At 38.2% G+C, this 16,164-nt stretch overlaps 1 protein-coding gene across 1 annotated transcript in view; it reads left to right on the top strand.

Moving 5' to 3' along the window:
* The window catches only part of WWC2 (WW and C2 domain containing 2), a 100,620-nt gene that overhangs the window by 72,853 nt on the left and 11,603 nt on the right, over positions 1-16,164 (top strand). Inside the window, exons 13-20 of the mRNA XM_026846991.1 lie at positions 2,282-2,405; positions 4,851-4,931; positions 5,015-5,101; positions 7,695-7,887; positions 9,540-9,704; positions 10,508-10,620; positions 11,606-11,786; positions 13,581-13,745. Of these exons, the coding sequence (XP_026702792.1) occupies positions 2,282-2,405; positions 4,851-4,931; positions 5,015-5,101; positions 7,695-7,887; positions 9,540-9,704; positions 10,508-10,620; positions 11,606-11,786; positions 13,581-13,745 (1,109 nt within the window). The remainder of the gene's footprint in view (positions 1-2,281; positions 2,406-4,850; positions 4,932-5,014; positions 5,102-7,694; positions 7,888-9,539; positions 9,705-10,507; positions 10,621-11,605; positions 11,787-13,580; positions 13,746-16,164) is intronic.

Genomic DNA, 16,164 nt, shown 5'->3' with positions numbered 1-16,164 from the left:
CTTGGAATAAATGAAGCCTAGTTCTACAGAGTTCATTGTCCAGATTTGCCACGAAGCTTGAACCCTTGTGCCTGGAGTTTGCCAGTTTTTAATAAAAGTTCTTGGACGTATTGATACAGACATACATTTTAATGAGAAAGTTGCTTTTATCTCTCTCTCCCTGAGTTGTAACAACTTTGCAAGAAGCTAATCTAATTAACAATACTGTAGTAATTTCAATATTGACCAGAGCAATGTGGCATTAGAAGAGAAATTTATGGTATACATTGTACAAGCTGGGAGTCCATCCTCTGTTCAACTGTGCAGAAAGAAGAAAAAAAAAAAAAAAAAAAAAAGTCTGATCCTGTGAAATGCAAAGTGCAGAAACATGGAAGGGGATTTGGCAGGGAGTGGGACATTTTGTCCTTTGTCTTTTCACTATATTGGAACACAGTAGTTATTTTGCCTTAGAGCCATATTATAAATGACAGGAAAAATAATTAATTTTCCTGCCCATATCTCAGCAGCATATCCTTTCCAAATCTACAATAACTTGTGGTCAGTCTGGCTGCAAGTCATCTAGTCCAAGAACTGAATGTAAGATGGTTTGGAATTTGAGAGTAGTAGAGCTATGAGGAATCAGAATAATTATTTTTTTAACTTATTTATTTAGATCATTATTTTCAAAGGCATCATGTGGTTCTCTAATATTTTTGAGCTTTTCTGAGGACCTGTTACTCTGGATAGTGTTAAGCTGTCTTTTAAGTCTATAAGTAGCTATGGCTTTAAAATATAAATTCATCCTGTGATTCTTCATACTGATACTTCCTCTTGTAGGGTCATATATATGATACAAATTATCATTAAATCTATGTTAAGACTGCCAAAACAATTTTGAAAAGCACTCACATTTTGAAAAGCCAGATATGAATTAATTATGCTTCAGTATCTCTAGTTGCCACAGCAAAACGGGCCTCATGGTGAGTACATTAGCAGTGAGATGCAGACCTGGGGTTAGTTCAGTGTTTCTGCTCCAACTTCATTCTTGGAACTTCTGTGATGCTGAATGGGAAGGTTTTGAACAAACTCAGCTGGAGGCACAAAACCTACGTGGAAAATTTCAGCCCACACACTTTAGTTTTTACAAAACTCCAAATCTAAATACTGCTGAATCTTCACTTGGAGGTAGACAAATATACCTGAAGACAGTACAACTAGTATTTTCATGTAATGATCTGCATTGGCTCCTTAGATGCAGTGCTCACCTGCTTCTCTATCTGTCTCTGACTTTTCTGTACAGGTGAACCATACAGATATTTGCTCCTCTGCACATGTCCCTGCTGTCAGAAACCAAGTTGGAATATCATGTAGTTCTTCCACAGTCAGTCTCTGTCATTGTCAAAGTCAATTCGGGCTGCTGTGGTAATTCCTAAGGGTAATCAATAAATCATGTCATCACCTTCACCCCTCACATGGTGGGGGGGAAGGGAAAGAGCACTTTGTCATCAAGGAAAAAGCATTCCTGCTGCCGTAAATAAAAGCACAAATTCAGCAATCAATCATCTAATCTGAAGCCTTAAATTTTAAACATCTTAACAAGATGTAAAGTCATGATTCAGGTGAGGATGATAATGCATACCAATCTCCTCACCCCTTGGCGGATAAAAGTACTGCATAGGCCCTCAACTTACCGTGCTGCAGAACGTGGCTTTCTGTGGATGCTGCTTCTTCACTGCATGACACTAGTGTATGAATGCAAGTCGAAGATTAAAGCTAAGTAGTAGTTGATAGTGAAGAGACTGTTGCATAAAAAGTGTTTGTAAATGTAAACCAGCAGGGATTTTTTCATTTCTAGCAGTTATATCACTGGCTAAAGGGTGTCTGTCTGACTTCAGAATATTTAATAAACAGTAGGTGAGGACTTTGCACGTAGCTGAAGTGTTACTACAGTGCGGAATGTGAGTATGACAAATACAGCTTTAAAGACCAGGGTAATGAGGGTTATTAATGAAGATGATGAAGGATAGTAACTAGCTCAGTGGATACAGGTGATGATAGGAGCATCTATCTCTGGAAAGGAATAATAGTTGTACATTTTCAGGTTCATCAGTTTGGTTATATCCCTAGCCAGAATATATGATAACAGCAGTACAGTCTCAGAATGTTTAATGATGTGGAACAAAACTACTCTGTGATACTCGGTTAAGGGTCACTGCTTTCAACTTGACAACCTTCTAAGCTGTGTGCCTCTCTTTTTCAGACTATTAGTCTCTTTGACTAATTTTCATTCTTCTTTTTGTAGGCGTTGACTTACCAAGAAGAACAGCTAGTCACTTGCTTGAGGAGAAAACAGCTTGTGTATCTGCTGCTGTGTCCGATGAGTCTGTAGCTGGAGATAGTGGTGTATACGAAGCTTCTGTGAAACAGTAGGTTTGAGAAATAATGCAAGTCTTTCCACCAAAAATGTAAATATATCTATAAGCAGTTATATAATACCAGTATAAGTGCTTTATTGGTCTTGCCTTTTTTACTAAATATTTTGTACTTTCAAAGGAAGGCATATTTGCCAAACAATTTTGATTGGTTTTTTTTAATCTAATAAATTTATATTAGAGTGCTTGTATAACTTGGTTGAGTAGCATTAATATGCTACCTTGTGACATTTTTTTGCTAGAAGTATTCCAAGGAGAAAAGCTGGATTTAAACTATACAGGTTCTGCCATGTGTCTGTATTGACTCTCCTCAGAGTGACTCTTGTTACTTCTTGTTTTGCTTAGATATAATCTTAAAGATTGCATAGCATTTTTCTTGAGTATTTTCTTTTTTAAAAAAGATGCAGGAAAGATAAGGAAATCCTCAGTTGTAATGTTGTTATAAAAATAATCTGGGTTAGGGTTTAATGTTCATGCTTCACTGTGATGAACAGGATATAAGAAATGTATTTGCTGTTGCTTTTTGACAAAACGTAACTTCTACAGGATTCTTCATACTAGTTTATATAGTACTGTCAGTTTTATGGCAGTGAGAACAATGAACATTAGACTGCCTAACAGAAGACTATTGCGAACTATGAAAGAAACCAAAATCTTTATTTTTCACCTCAGTTTTGGCAAGTTGTTGACATTAAGAATTTGTCCTTTTGAATATTGAGAGATGTCTTAGCAAGATGGTTACAAAGATGTAGATGCATGTCTTCCGTTGCTAGGCTAAATGCTTTTCTATTAGGACAGGTAAAGATGCATTATGGTATGATAATATTGTCCTCCAATAAAATTACTTCTACTTGTCAAGTATTTCACAAATTAAAAGGTAATAAAAATAGATTAAACCAAATTAAAAAAGCTCAAATACAAAAGAGATTTGTCCTAGGGCTGCAACACCCATTCAATCTCACCTTATGTCATGGACCTGTATTTTACCCTGAGCTCTGAATCCTAGTATTATTTTGCTCCATGTCTTCAGTTAACTCAACTTCTTAAGCTGAAATAAACTCCCATCTGTTAAAAACTCAGCCTTCACTTGACTGAGTGGATGTGACTGCATGTTTTGGTTCTATAACCGTTGTTGTCTTTCCATTTTGTTTCAATCCTGAGCCACTGTGATCAAAGCTTACTGTCTGCTCCAAATATAAGTCTAGTGGATAGAAATGAACAGATGCTGCACCAGAAACTGTGAATGTTGTGTGGAGCGAGTCTTTAGCTGTCCTCTTCAGTGACTGCAAATGGTGGGATAGGGATTCCTGTCATCTTCCTGTCGGTACTTGGGAAAAGGGGAAAGAAGACAGTTGCATCCTCTAAGCCTGTGTAGAAAAGGAAACTATTGCCATTTGTGGAAGCTAAGATTAACAGACTGTAGTTGCTTCATGAAAGCTCCAGGTGTGAATACCGTTAATTATTACTGAGTAGGAAGTAGTGAAGAGGTAATGAGTGCCTCTGAGTTGCTTATCTTTAGTAGAAGTGTCTTTATGAGCACTGTAGATGGAATGACTTACAATTTGTCAGTGTGCTGCTGAAGTTACAGTACAGTGATTTCTGCTGTATAGACCAGTCCTTTGTATTGACTAATTTAAGGCAGGTGAGGAAATAAATACTCTGTCAAATTAGCCATCAGCGAGGAAAGGAATAGTAAAAAGGAAACCTCTAAATGCAAAGCCTTAAAATGATGCTGTCATGTCTTACGAGATGTCTGTGTCATTCTCCACATTTCCTATCTTGATCTTTTTATTGATCCCAACAGTCTAGTTTCAAAAAATCAATGAAGCACATTAATACTACATCCTCACTCAAACCTCCCAGAAAATGACCTGAAATTATTTTGCCACATGGATTCTCTGTAATTCCGATCAATGCTAGAGTTGCTCTTCAGCTGCAAGTCTTGAGTCCCTTTGGTTCTCTGAATGCTTCTGAAAACAGACTCAGAGGAAAGATGCTTCCTGTTAGCACAGAAACCTTTTTATTTTACAGAGCTCCTGCTTCTCAAATATTCTCCAAAGCAGTATTTCGTAGCCAGTTTACGTGTGCTCTGATGTTTATTACAAAATTTAATTTCCAATTTTGTATTCAGGGGGATAAAGAAGCACTAGGTATGTATAGGGAAATGTAATGAGTTGTTCTCTTGACTGTTAGTCTGGCCTGCGTCAGTAATCAGCCTTTCTGGCTCATTACTGGTGCTGTCAAACTGTTCAGGCAACAACTGTCCCTAAACCAGGAATTGCTGTTGTTTAGGCTCTGAAATTCTCATTTGGAGTGAATGCTGTAATTAAATTAGACTGTTCAGGAAAATGTGTATACATTCTGTGTATGAATACCTTAATTACTGCTGAAAGCTAACTATAATTTTCCTAAATTCAAGTATTTGCCTGTTTGCCCTAGACCAAATGAAACTGAGGACACTGTATATAGTGAAGATGATGCAACAACTCTAGAAGCTGCCCAGGTACAAGTAGGACTCAGGTAAGTGATAAGCAAAGGAAATGTTTACTATTTGCATTTATGTACAAACAGAAACTTCCCTCACGTTGTCCTTTCTTTAACAGATACGACCACAGCAATTCAAGTTTTGTGATAATCATAGTACGGCTCCGAAATCTCCCAGTGTTTTCTGTCCCTATTGGCTCTAAAGTGTAAGTCAAACTATCACTGAGCAGTAGTGTTGAAATACGAGAGTATAATGATAAATTGTACAAATCTCTTGATTTGATGTTTTAACGGCACTAAAATATCTACAAAACTTTTCAAACTGTACTAATATTCAGCTTTTGCATATTCCAGCAATGCTGCAAGAAAAAGAAGTTACCAGGAAATTTGCATGTTCCACTAAAGTGGAGCAAAAGGGATTTTTTTTTTTTTAAAGGATGCTTCATTTAGTGTTATTAAACATTCTGTAGCTTTACAATTGCAGAACAGCTATTCTGTAGTTACTAAAACCATTCTTTTGATATTTTTCAATTCTTTCAGCTCAGTATGTTGTCCTTTTACATTTATGTGACACTTTGATATAAAATAATGTTCAAATAGTATGTGTCTTTTAAGTGAACTTTTAAAGGTAAGGGGTAATTTGATGAATTGCAAATGGACAAGCACAGCCACATTGAGATACACCATCCCTAGCAACTGGAGCTTAGAGGTCTGTTAGTTGTAGTAGTTCTGGTGTTGAATTGGACCAACAGGAAAAGTCCAGAAGTAATTACAGTGGAAATCCTATGTAGGAAACAAACAAAAATGCCTGAATAAGACAGCATTACCACTGAGGCTCTAATCCAAAACTCTCATTTGTACAAATAAGTATAACTTGCCTTGGCTCCTTGTGACACATCAGTAAGCTTTTTTACAGACTGGAAAGCAATCTTAAACTGTTGAGAAGATTAATAAGATTAGAGTAGAACATAATCCTTGGAAGATTAGGTTTTCTTGTTGGTTCCCTTCCACCTGTCTCCCATCACCTTGAATTTGATTGGCAGACCAATAGGAAGCCATTGAATGTGGAAAGGATGTATAGGGATACAGACCTGGGTACTTGTTGGATTTTTCTATTTGTTTTTAATAACAAATGGTTGTCTACCACCATCCTTCCTTCTCTGTTCTCCCTCTTTCCCCTGCTTACCTTCGAAGTCTACTAGCATTTAGTACAAGAACATAGAAAAGCTACAGAAGAATAAATTGACACAGCTGAGAGGAAGAGCAAATAGGTTTGTCACAGCAAAATCTGAGACATTGGTTGACTTTTTAACATTTTTAATAAAAATTAAAGTAAACACTCTTGTAAAACAAAGCCAGCACAATTTTTTACTTCTCCATTTACCCCTCATTCTGGCCTAATGCCAATAAATTGGCTAACAGTTCTTAAAAGAAAGCTCCAATGAACCACTTTTTAAACATACTTTTAATATACTTTATCTTCTATTCCTACATATTTTCTAATGTTTCCTAATTGCGTAATCTACTGAAATGGCTGTTTTCAGTAGACCACGCAAATTGCTTACCTGCATTTCTGGGAATACAGCAACAGCAGTACTGGCATTATGTTACACTACCACTTAGTGTTACCCAAAGGATTGGTTTCTCAAATGCTGGATACTTGCTCTTCAGGATATACATGCAAACCAGACAACTCAGAGCATACTCTTTATCCCAAGAAGTTTGGCATAACTGGGGAATAAAGGCTATACCCAAATTCAAATAACAAAATCAAATTTCTCACAGGCCTAACTTCTTTTGGTTTAATTAATGTAAAACTAAGTTTTAAATAATAACAGTATGTACAAAGTCATTACCAGAAAAAATAGCAATAGTACTATAAATTCTGGGAGAAAAAGGTTTTTTTCCAGAATAATTTTTCTTGGCCCACTTTTTCTTGTTTTAGCTAGCTTTGTTGCATTCTGTTCTACAGTGAATGTCAATTATATTTAAAGCAAATACCAGAAATAGACTAATGCATAGGCACAGAAAACATGTAAAACAATTAGTATGCTCATTCATGTGTAAGAGAAGCTATGCAATAGGTAAACAACACATATAAATTGCATTAGGAAAGTTTTTAATCCATCAAGCTACTACTAAAGTGAGACCAGCAACTTAACTAGTATTGCCTTTCTCCACATGATTTCTCTTCACATATGTTACATTTGAAAAATGCAGTCCTGTAACAATTTCATGTGATTAAATTTAGGTTTGCAAGATGATTCTTCTATGTCTCACTTAATATATCATGAATGATCTAAAGCAGCAATTTTTTTTTTCCTCATTTTCCTTAGTATTCTGATTCCTTTGGAGGTTGTTTTGTTTGGTTTTTTTGAAAGATAAAGACGTCACTGCTTTTCAGTGCTGCTCACATCGCTCTCAGAGTTTAATTTTTACATCCACCCATATTTTTCTCATTTTTTTAATTAACATTAAGATCATGTTTCCTGCCATCTGTGACATGATCTTCAGTGTTCACAGAACTAAACCAGAGGATAAATTTGGATAGACACAGAAATAGCTACCTCTTGCTACTACCTTACCAGGCACAGAAATTCCTTTTTGAGAAATATTTCTGGAAGGGGCAGGAGGAGTTTCTCACTCCTCTCTTGTACCTCTTCTCTGTTCTACCTCTGACTTGTTGCTGTTTCATTTTCTTGTCATGCAGTCCTTCAGTTGATGGGATCAACTTCTATCATGCATCACTAGCAAGTGCTAGTTTAAATACAGGTAAAGATTTTGTTTTGTTTCCGGCAGGTATATTAGAGTAGCTGTACTTCCATCCTCAACTGATATCAGCTGTCTGTTCCGCACTAAAGTTCATCCTGCCATGGAAACCATTTTATTCAACGAGATATTCAGAGTAGCCATTTCCCAAGTAACACTGCTACAGAAGACACTGAGAGTAGATGTTTGTGCTGTCAGTAGGAGCCGTCGGGAAGAATGCTTGGTATGCGGTTTTATTTCTGGCTTTTTTTTGGCATGTGTTTGTTTATAAGTATCCCCTCTTATTTTCATGGTCAAGACTGCTAAAATTCCACAGTACTTGGAGACAAACTCTGAAGCCTAACTTTGTTGCTATAGTACTTAAAATACTGACTTTCTCTGAAATTCCTGATACAGATTCTAATCCTGGATGGAAGTTTTAGGAGGTATTTTGATAATTCTAACACTGTATTACCATAGCCCTTTATTTAGAGATTGATATTCCATCTTTGCATTTTTATACATTTTAAAAAAAACGTAAACTTTTTGCAATATTACTCTTAACACTGGATTTTAAAGTTGAGTAAGAGCCACAGTATGTCAAAAAAAGCGCAAACCCTCATTATCCCAAGTTGTTACAAAGACTAAATCACACTTTTTCACTTTGTTGCATGTTATATGATGTCCACCTTTTTAGTCTTTATGATCTGTAGAAATAATAAAAAGGTATGACATTCATTGACCAGCCTATTGGAAACTGGCACTTTTAAAATTTTGTTGTTAATTGTGGTCATCACTTAATTAGTGAGTGATGCTTCATTTACTTTCAGATTGCTTTTGCATGGTCTGGTACAACTCAGTTTAGTTTTTCACCATGAGTCTGACTTGGTAACACAGTGAGATTTTTTGTTACAACATGCTGAAGAGATGCTGGAATCTGGTGGGGTTCATCAGCTCTGACTACTGTGAACAGCCTCTCACTTACAAAAATGTAGAAGTTAACCTAATTCCTGGGGAATATGTTGGCCTTTTTCAGTATGTAAGAGGTTTCCCCTTAGGTAAGGGAAGGGCAGCAGAACAAAAATGCAACAGAACACAGGATACAAAGGTGATGAAAAAAACACCACAACAACAAAAAAAAAAAAACACCAAAGGCATAAGGCTTAATCACAAGATCAAAAGAAAGAGTTGGGAGTACCACCCCCAGCAGAAAGCCCTGGGCAACTTGACCAGAGTCTTGGCAAGAGCTTTGTATGCAGCCCAGTAGCTGTGAAGATTATTTGCTTCGAGGAAGAACAGAGGATTTTAATCTCCAAGGTACAGCCCGAACACAAGTACTTGGTAAGTTTTCCCAAGAGCACCAACTCGGTGGGTCTCAGTGCTTGTCCAAATAAAAGGGTTTCTGAATCTCTTTTACAGTCTTTTCATCTGCTTCTTCACTGGTTAGAGCAAACAAGGTCATCCGTTACTATTTGCCATATTGATGATTTTTGTGGTAAAACAACTGAAAAATTCACTGAAACTTGCTGCTCGATGAGTTAATGCTGCAGATTTAATTGACACAGTTTTTCATTATCAAATGCTGTAAAAAGAAGACATATGCGTTACAGTGATACAGAGGGGTTTGTGTGTGTGTGTGCGTGTGGGGAGAAATTGCACAGGCTGAAATAAAAGATGGCAGAATGGACAGTATGAAGGACTGTTCCATGTACTTGTATTTGTTTTAACTAGAGGTGGAGGGTATAGAAAATTGTACAGTTAAAAAGGGGATTAAGGTTGATGTCAAATTTGTGCTGTATATTTTACATTATAGATACTGTAGAACTCATTTTCAGCTGTTTTGCAGGAAATAAAACAAAATTAAACCATTTTCTTCCCCTTTCTTATTTTGTGCAGGCTGGGACTCAGATCAGTCTGGCAGATTTATCATTTTCTGATGAGACTTGTACTCTGTGGTACAACCTGTTGCCTTGCAAGCAAATTCCTGGAAAAAAAAACAAGGAACAAAATGAAGAATCCATGTTTCTGTTAAGCAAGCAGTCATTGGACTCATTGGACTTGGTGAGCAATGTGTTGGCTATTACTGTAATAGCAAGAAAAAAAACATGGACTCCAATTGTGCTGTTGCACTGTGGTTATTTGAGTATGTGAATTGTCCTCCCTGAAGGTCCAAGGCCCTGTTGTTTTGTAGGCACTTCTGTCTATACTGGCTTTCTGTGTGAGTAGGTCCAACATGGGGTTTCAGACTTGCTAGTGAGTGTGGATAGGGCTGACGCTTCTTGGTGGAATACAGAATTGCACTTCAATTTGAAACACTTTAGCTGTGTTTCATTTTAAAAGAATGCTACTTAAAGAACTTCCTTTAGTTTACCATTTCTTTTCATATGCACACATTTAAAATTGCTATTTATTAATTATTTGGATTTGCCTACTTTTAAAGCCACTACACTGAAAATGCTGTTTATGCAAAACACATACTAATTCTTCTGGTTAAATAAGCTTTTCTGCTTTACTACCTCCTTAAGAGAACCACATAAGAAAAATGTAACTTCTAAGAACAACCTTTTTTTACCCAGAGATATTATGAGAGGAAAGAGAGATGAGATGTTAAAGGATGACAGAAGCATATTTGATTTCATCATCATTGTACAAACAATCTATTTTTGATTGAGATTTATTCTGTATAAAACAATCAGTTATGTGCTACACACTGACAATTTAAACCATTTATACTTTTGATCTGAGTCATGGTTTTGCTGGCATCAGGAAGCAACAGGGTAATGCAGCCCTTGCAAGGATTGTCAATTTTTTGACCTATGTTACATGTATCTCAATTCTGGTCCATCTTCTTTCCTTGTGAGCAGGATGCTGTGTCAGCTCTGCTGGAGAGGACATCTGCGGAGCTGGAAGCAGTAGAACAAGAGCTGGCTGAAGACGAGGAGGAGGAGCAGGAGCAAAGAGGCTCTGAGGAAGACTGGTAAAGCCACTTTTCCTCCCTCGCTGATTCATCCTCTTCTTAGGCACATGAAAGGGCTGTACTTTTTGCGATCATAGACTCACAGAATGGTTTGGTTTGGAAAGGACTTTAAAGACCAACTAGTTCCAACCCCCCTGCCATGGGCAGGGACACCTTCCACTAGACCAGGTCGCTCAAAGTCCCGTCCCGCCTGGCCTTTGGAGGCTGCCAGGGAGGGGGCAGCCACAACTTCTCTGGGCAACCTGTGCCAGTGTCTCGCCACCACTGGAATTGGGGTAAAGTTTTGTTCTCTTGTGTGGTCAATTCATTCACCTTCTTTTAGGTTTATGGTGTCTTGGCTGTTCTGTTAACTCCTCCTGTTGATGCTCCTCTGTTCCATGTACATCTTCCAGTGAAACTTGAGGAGTCTAAGCTGCTGGAGTCTTACTAGAATGACTCATGTCGAATATTAGTTGCGTTAATTATAATAAGCGACTAATACACTTTGAAAAGAGAGCTGCTGGCTGACAAAGTCAGTGTGTGTGTGCTTCCATTGATGGACTTGGTTTTGAAGAAGTTGTGAGCTTCCCAAGAAAGAGTTTTCCTGCTAAACTGCTATGTTGAGTTCTGTTCCTGTGCAATTTCTTAGCTGCAGTGTAGAAATAAATACATGCTTTATTATGGGGGAAGGGGAGATTTGCTCATTTGTTTTATGAATTTCTTGCAACCTAAGCCCTTCAGTGTTATCAATATAATGCTATTGGATGTAGTGCAGTGTTATAATAATCTTGATGGTGAACCATAGTAGAGCTTGTTGGGTTTTACTGGAGCATATAATGAAATGTGCCTTCATGTGAATTTAATGGAAGCATTTGGGTGATACTCTTTGTTTTCCCCATCAGGAAAATGCATGCATTATATACATGAGTGAAGGCCCAGGCTTTCTGGTGTCTTTGGTGGGCTTTTTCAGTTTGAGAATAAGCCTGGGTTACTTCTGTTCATACAGGTTAGAAATGCTCACAGAAGCCTCTGATGAAATTGTGGATGAAGAGGAAGATGGCATTAAGCTGGCAGTAGGAGGCAACTACACTGATGACATTGATGCATCAGAAACAAGTGAAGACAAGGACAGAGAGAACAGTGATGAGGCTCATGAAAGCCAGCAAGCTGCTGCAATACTAACACTGGTGAGTATCTTAAAATACCATGCCTACAGTATTTTCCTATGGCTGAATATCTATTTCTGAGCAGTTAATGTAGAAGTCTGCTGCATCTGAGCATTTACAATTTGATGTGGCCCCTGCTGTAGCACTTGTCAGTATGACTTTTAATGAAAATGGTTGCTTCTGAACTGTGAAGAGGACATTTAACAGACATGGTAGGCAGAACTTCTAAGTCAAAGACTTAGAAATGTGTATCTTCACTTTTTTTTGTTGCATAGGGAGAATAGTCAACATAGAATTTCCACTTCAGTAGTTTAACTTGTGTATATTAAATATTTCTGCCCATTTGTTTCATTGTGTCCTTTTTTTTCCGGATTCATCTGATAAACAGGAGGAAAGACAGAACAGGGGTCAAGATCTTTAAACCAATGTGGGGCTTTCTTTTTTTCTTCCCTTTATTTTAGACTGTGAAATAGAAAAACTGGCTTAGCAGAGGAGGAAAGATTAATAAAGAAAATTCCAACCTGTGTATTAAATGTGTACTATTGAACTACCCACACACTGCACATAACAAACTCTAATTCCACATTCTTGTTAACTGTTTGCTTTAAATTACCTTCCACCTTTCTGAAAGCACTTCCAGTACATTTTTAGTAAACATCCCCGATGTGGTAGCACATACTCTAGAAACAAAAGTTTTAGAACACCTTTCTGCATCTTAATGAAAACACCACTGCATGCGTTAAACCTGCAGGTTCTGTAAAATAGCAAAGAATGACATCTTGTTCCTTCAGGTATGTGACAATACAAAAGTTCCAACACCTCACTGGAGTTGCTGGAAACTGTAATTAACTTCCATTTAATGTGGCAAGATGCCAAATGAGCTAAGGCTGTGGTATAAAAGGACTGACAGTCTGCTGGGTAGCTAGAAAATGTAGATCAAAGCCCTAACTTGGCAAGGGGAGACGTCAAGGACAACATCTGAAGGTTAGGCATGCACACAAGTGTTTTGCTAAGCCTGGGCTGGCTGGACCTGGATAATGAGTGAAAGACATAGCAGACCTCATTGTAAAGCCAGCCACAGTATAGATCTTTGTGTGCCAGATCCTCTCAGGGTTGCAGTTATGCTATTTAGTTCATTGTATTTATCACCTGCTCATTGAAAACCATGAACATCATTAAATTACCCGAGTTGAAGAAAACGCCCCAGTGCGTATCAGTAACATCAGATGTGCCAGCTGCCGCAGTGCTTGTTCTAGCCCGGCTGTCAAGGTGATTGCTGCGTGTAAGCACACACAGGCTGCATCACCCACCGGGATGGTGGCACCTGAGGCACATGTGGGGCAACTGCAACAGGCTGTTCTGAGGGACAGCAGCTAGCAGTGTCTCTTCCCTGGGGTCACAAGGCTGGTGCAGCTCTGCAGCTTGCCATAAAGCAGCCCCCCTGCTGAGGCTGGGGGGACATAGGACAGTATGTCTGGAACAACAATGTCTGCAAATGGCAAAGCAAAATGCTTGTTGCACTGTGGTTTCGTCAGACCATCTGCAGGGCAGCAAAGGCCCTTCTGCAAAAGCTTTGGTTTTTCTGGGTACAAAGAGTATCTTCAAAGACCCTTCACAGGCTGTTAAGTGTTTGGGGAATTCTGTGTTTCTTTACTTAGCATAGCTTCTCTGTATGTGCAAGATGCTTTTTGCTGATGGCCTTTTTCCATCTGCTGCAAGGTAACAGGAGTACTTGTAAAATCCAAAGGCACAAAAACTACATGGTGGCATGTGTCTGGATATAGTAGTTCTTACAAACTAAATTCCTTTTCATAGGTTGATAAAGAGACTAACACTGAGGAATCAATTAACAAGAACACAACAGTCCGACCCAAGGACAGAGCCAGCTGGAGCTCAAGACAGCGTCCCTTTGTCAGGAACAGCATGATAGTGCGCTCACAAACCTTCTCTCCAGGCGAGCGGAACCAATACATCTGTAGGGTAAGAGGAAAAACACTTGGAATGAAGAGCTATTAAATAAAGAGTCATTTAACTTATTGGGAATGATGCATTAACAACAGTGAGTCATGTACCAGTTTTCCCTGCAAGAGGCAGAGCCTGTGCTTTCTCTAGATGCTTTCCCTAACTGACCTGATGCATAGTAGAATTGACTTTCAGTGGAGTTGCATACTCTTGCAAAACAGCTTTACTAGGGCAAAAATACATCCTATTGGAGAGGACTAACATGGATGCCTGTGCTGGCAGCCTGCAAAAAACTTGTTTCCCTGCATGTCAGCAACTACAGCTCTCACAGCAAAACGATTTGTTAAAACATAGAATAGAGTTCACTGTAAACTGCCATTGCATTACCATATTTTAATAATATAGCCATTTAACGGTAACAGTGTGGAAAGAGTTCAGTCATCAGTTTTAAATCTCACTTTGTATCTCAACTGGTTTTCAACCTGGGCAGCCCAAATCCTGCTGTAATTACATCTTTGAAAGATGTGTGAGCGCTGCCTAGGGGCTGAGTTTTAAACATGGCTTTGGCAACAGTCTCTCGTCTCTCTAGATCTATGGTAGCATGGAAAAAAAATATTGTCAGCTGTGAAACTGTGAAAATCATGTGTTTAAATATTTAAGCATGGCTTAGCAGCTCTACAGATTTTAATTACAGGCACCCTAGAAAAGGCAGTTTATTCTGATCTTTAGTTTCTACAGGTTACTCACATAATTATGACTTTTTTAAAAAAAAACCTCATGCTTTAATTATTTTTCAGTTCAGTTATAGGGTGGTTGCCTTAATCATTTGGGAACATTAAAGCTGATCACTTCTCTGCGATTATCATTGGCCTAATAAAATATAATCTATAGTCAATAGCTACATACTTAAATAACTATTCCATATATCCTCCTGAATGAAACACAGATCATTTTGTAAAAATCTTTACAGAATTTGGATAGATTATTGGCTGAATTCAGAACATAGCCTTCCTGTTAATTCCTGTACACTGGAAATTAATTGTATTGGCAAAAAAATACAGCCTTAGCTTACTCTCTGTGGCGATTTGAGGCAGGAAGTAACACTAGTTGCTCTGATGGTTTCGTTAGTATCAACTCCTGAGGTTTTTGCATCTGGAAAAATATTGGGCTTTTGTAGCTTTGAATACTGCTATGTACCTGATGCCAGGAGCCAGAATCTAAAAAACTACACATTGAATAAACTATTCTTTCTCATAGTGTACAGTATTGCCTGGAAGAGAAGTACCCTAGGAAAAACCCCTGTTTACACAGATGAATCTTATGCAGTTTCAGAAATACTTGTAGTCCACTCCTGGGGGACTGAACAACTCGGGTCTCCTCAGTCCTAGTCCCCAACCTGCACCTCCGGGAATATCCAGCCTTGTTTGCTATGTGGTGCTGTACTAGAGGAAAGCACCTGCTGGGTACACTCTGGCTGCCAGCTAAAAGCAGGCAGCATCTCCAAAAGAGATGGCCTAGCTTTAAGAAAGCACTTACTCTCATATGATGTTACAGCAAACACAAAGATTTTTGAGGCCTAAAGGACAGACCCAAAGTCTCTTGATGCCTTTGAAAATCTCCATTGAAAAGTGCTTAAAGAACATCAGTGATGACAGCCACCTGTGTGTATCCAGGGGTGAGCTCCCAGTAGTGGCTCCATGGTGAAGACACAGATTTGTCTCTTGAGAGGCGCATTCATATTGCAAAAGGTTGTCTTTCTTGGCCCCAACTCCCAGTCAGTCCTGTATACGCATGCTTTAGGGCTCTAGCTTTGGTTACTGAAATGTTAGCAGAATGATTCTTTTTGTCTGTCCTTTTCTGAAGAGGTGAAATAAATATCCTGCAGATAGACGCTTCTGTTTTCTCTGAAGGTTACCACCACGCATGCTGATGCATCTAACAAGCAGTCTGCACTGATGAATGTGGAACTAATGTTATAATTAAGAAGAAACTACTGCTGAGATGTGGTGCATATTTTTGAGAAGCAGAAAGTGCTTCCAAAGGGAGCTGTAGGCACACCTATACCTGTTATAAATAATAATACAAAAATACTGTTTGTTGGACAGGTGCATGTTTACAGTAATTTATCTTCCCTGTAGTAAATTTGTTAAAAGCCTGCCCCAGGTAAATGAGATCCATAGTTTATAACCTGCAGTCAGACAGTGATCTGGCAGTACTTAATAACCATAGTTACCTTCCTTGCATTTCTAAAGAGTCTACTTGCTATTCAGTAAGATCAATAGTTGTCTTTGGTTTAGGAATAGAATTTTAGACACACTTATTGTAGTTTAAAAAATTTTTACTTTATACTAAGAATGACCTACATGTATATCAACACTGAGGTTTCCTGACTGGTTATATCGATACAGATGTATTTGTATATGAATATGCTTTAAAT

Source organism: Athene cunicularia (genome assembly GCF_003259725.1).
Source record: "Athene cunicularia isolate RWA chromosome 4 unlocalized genomic scaffold, athCun1 chr4_part1, whole genome shotgun sequence".
Taxonomy (NCBI): Eukaryota; Metazoa; Chordata; class Aves; order Strigiformes; family Strigidae; genus Athene; species Athene cunicularia.
This window is presented reverse-complemented; position numbering and strand designations above follow the sequence as displayed.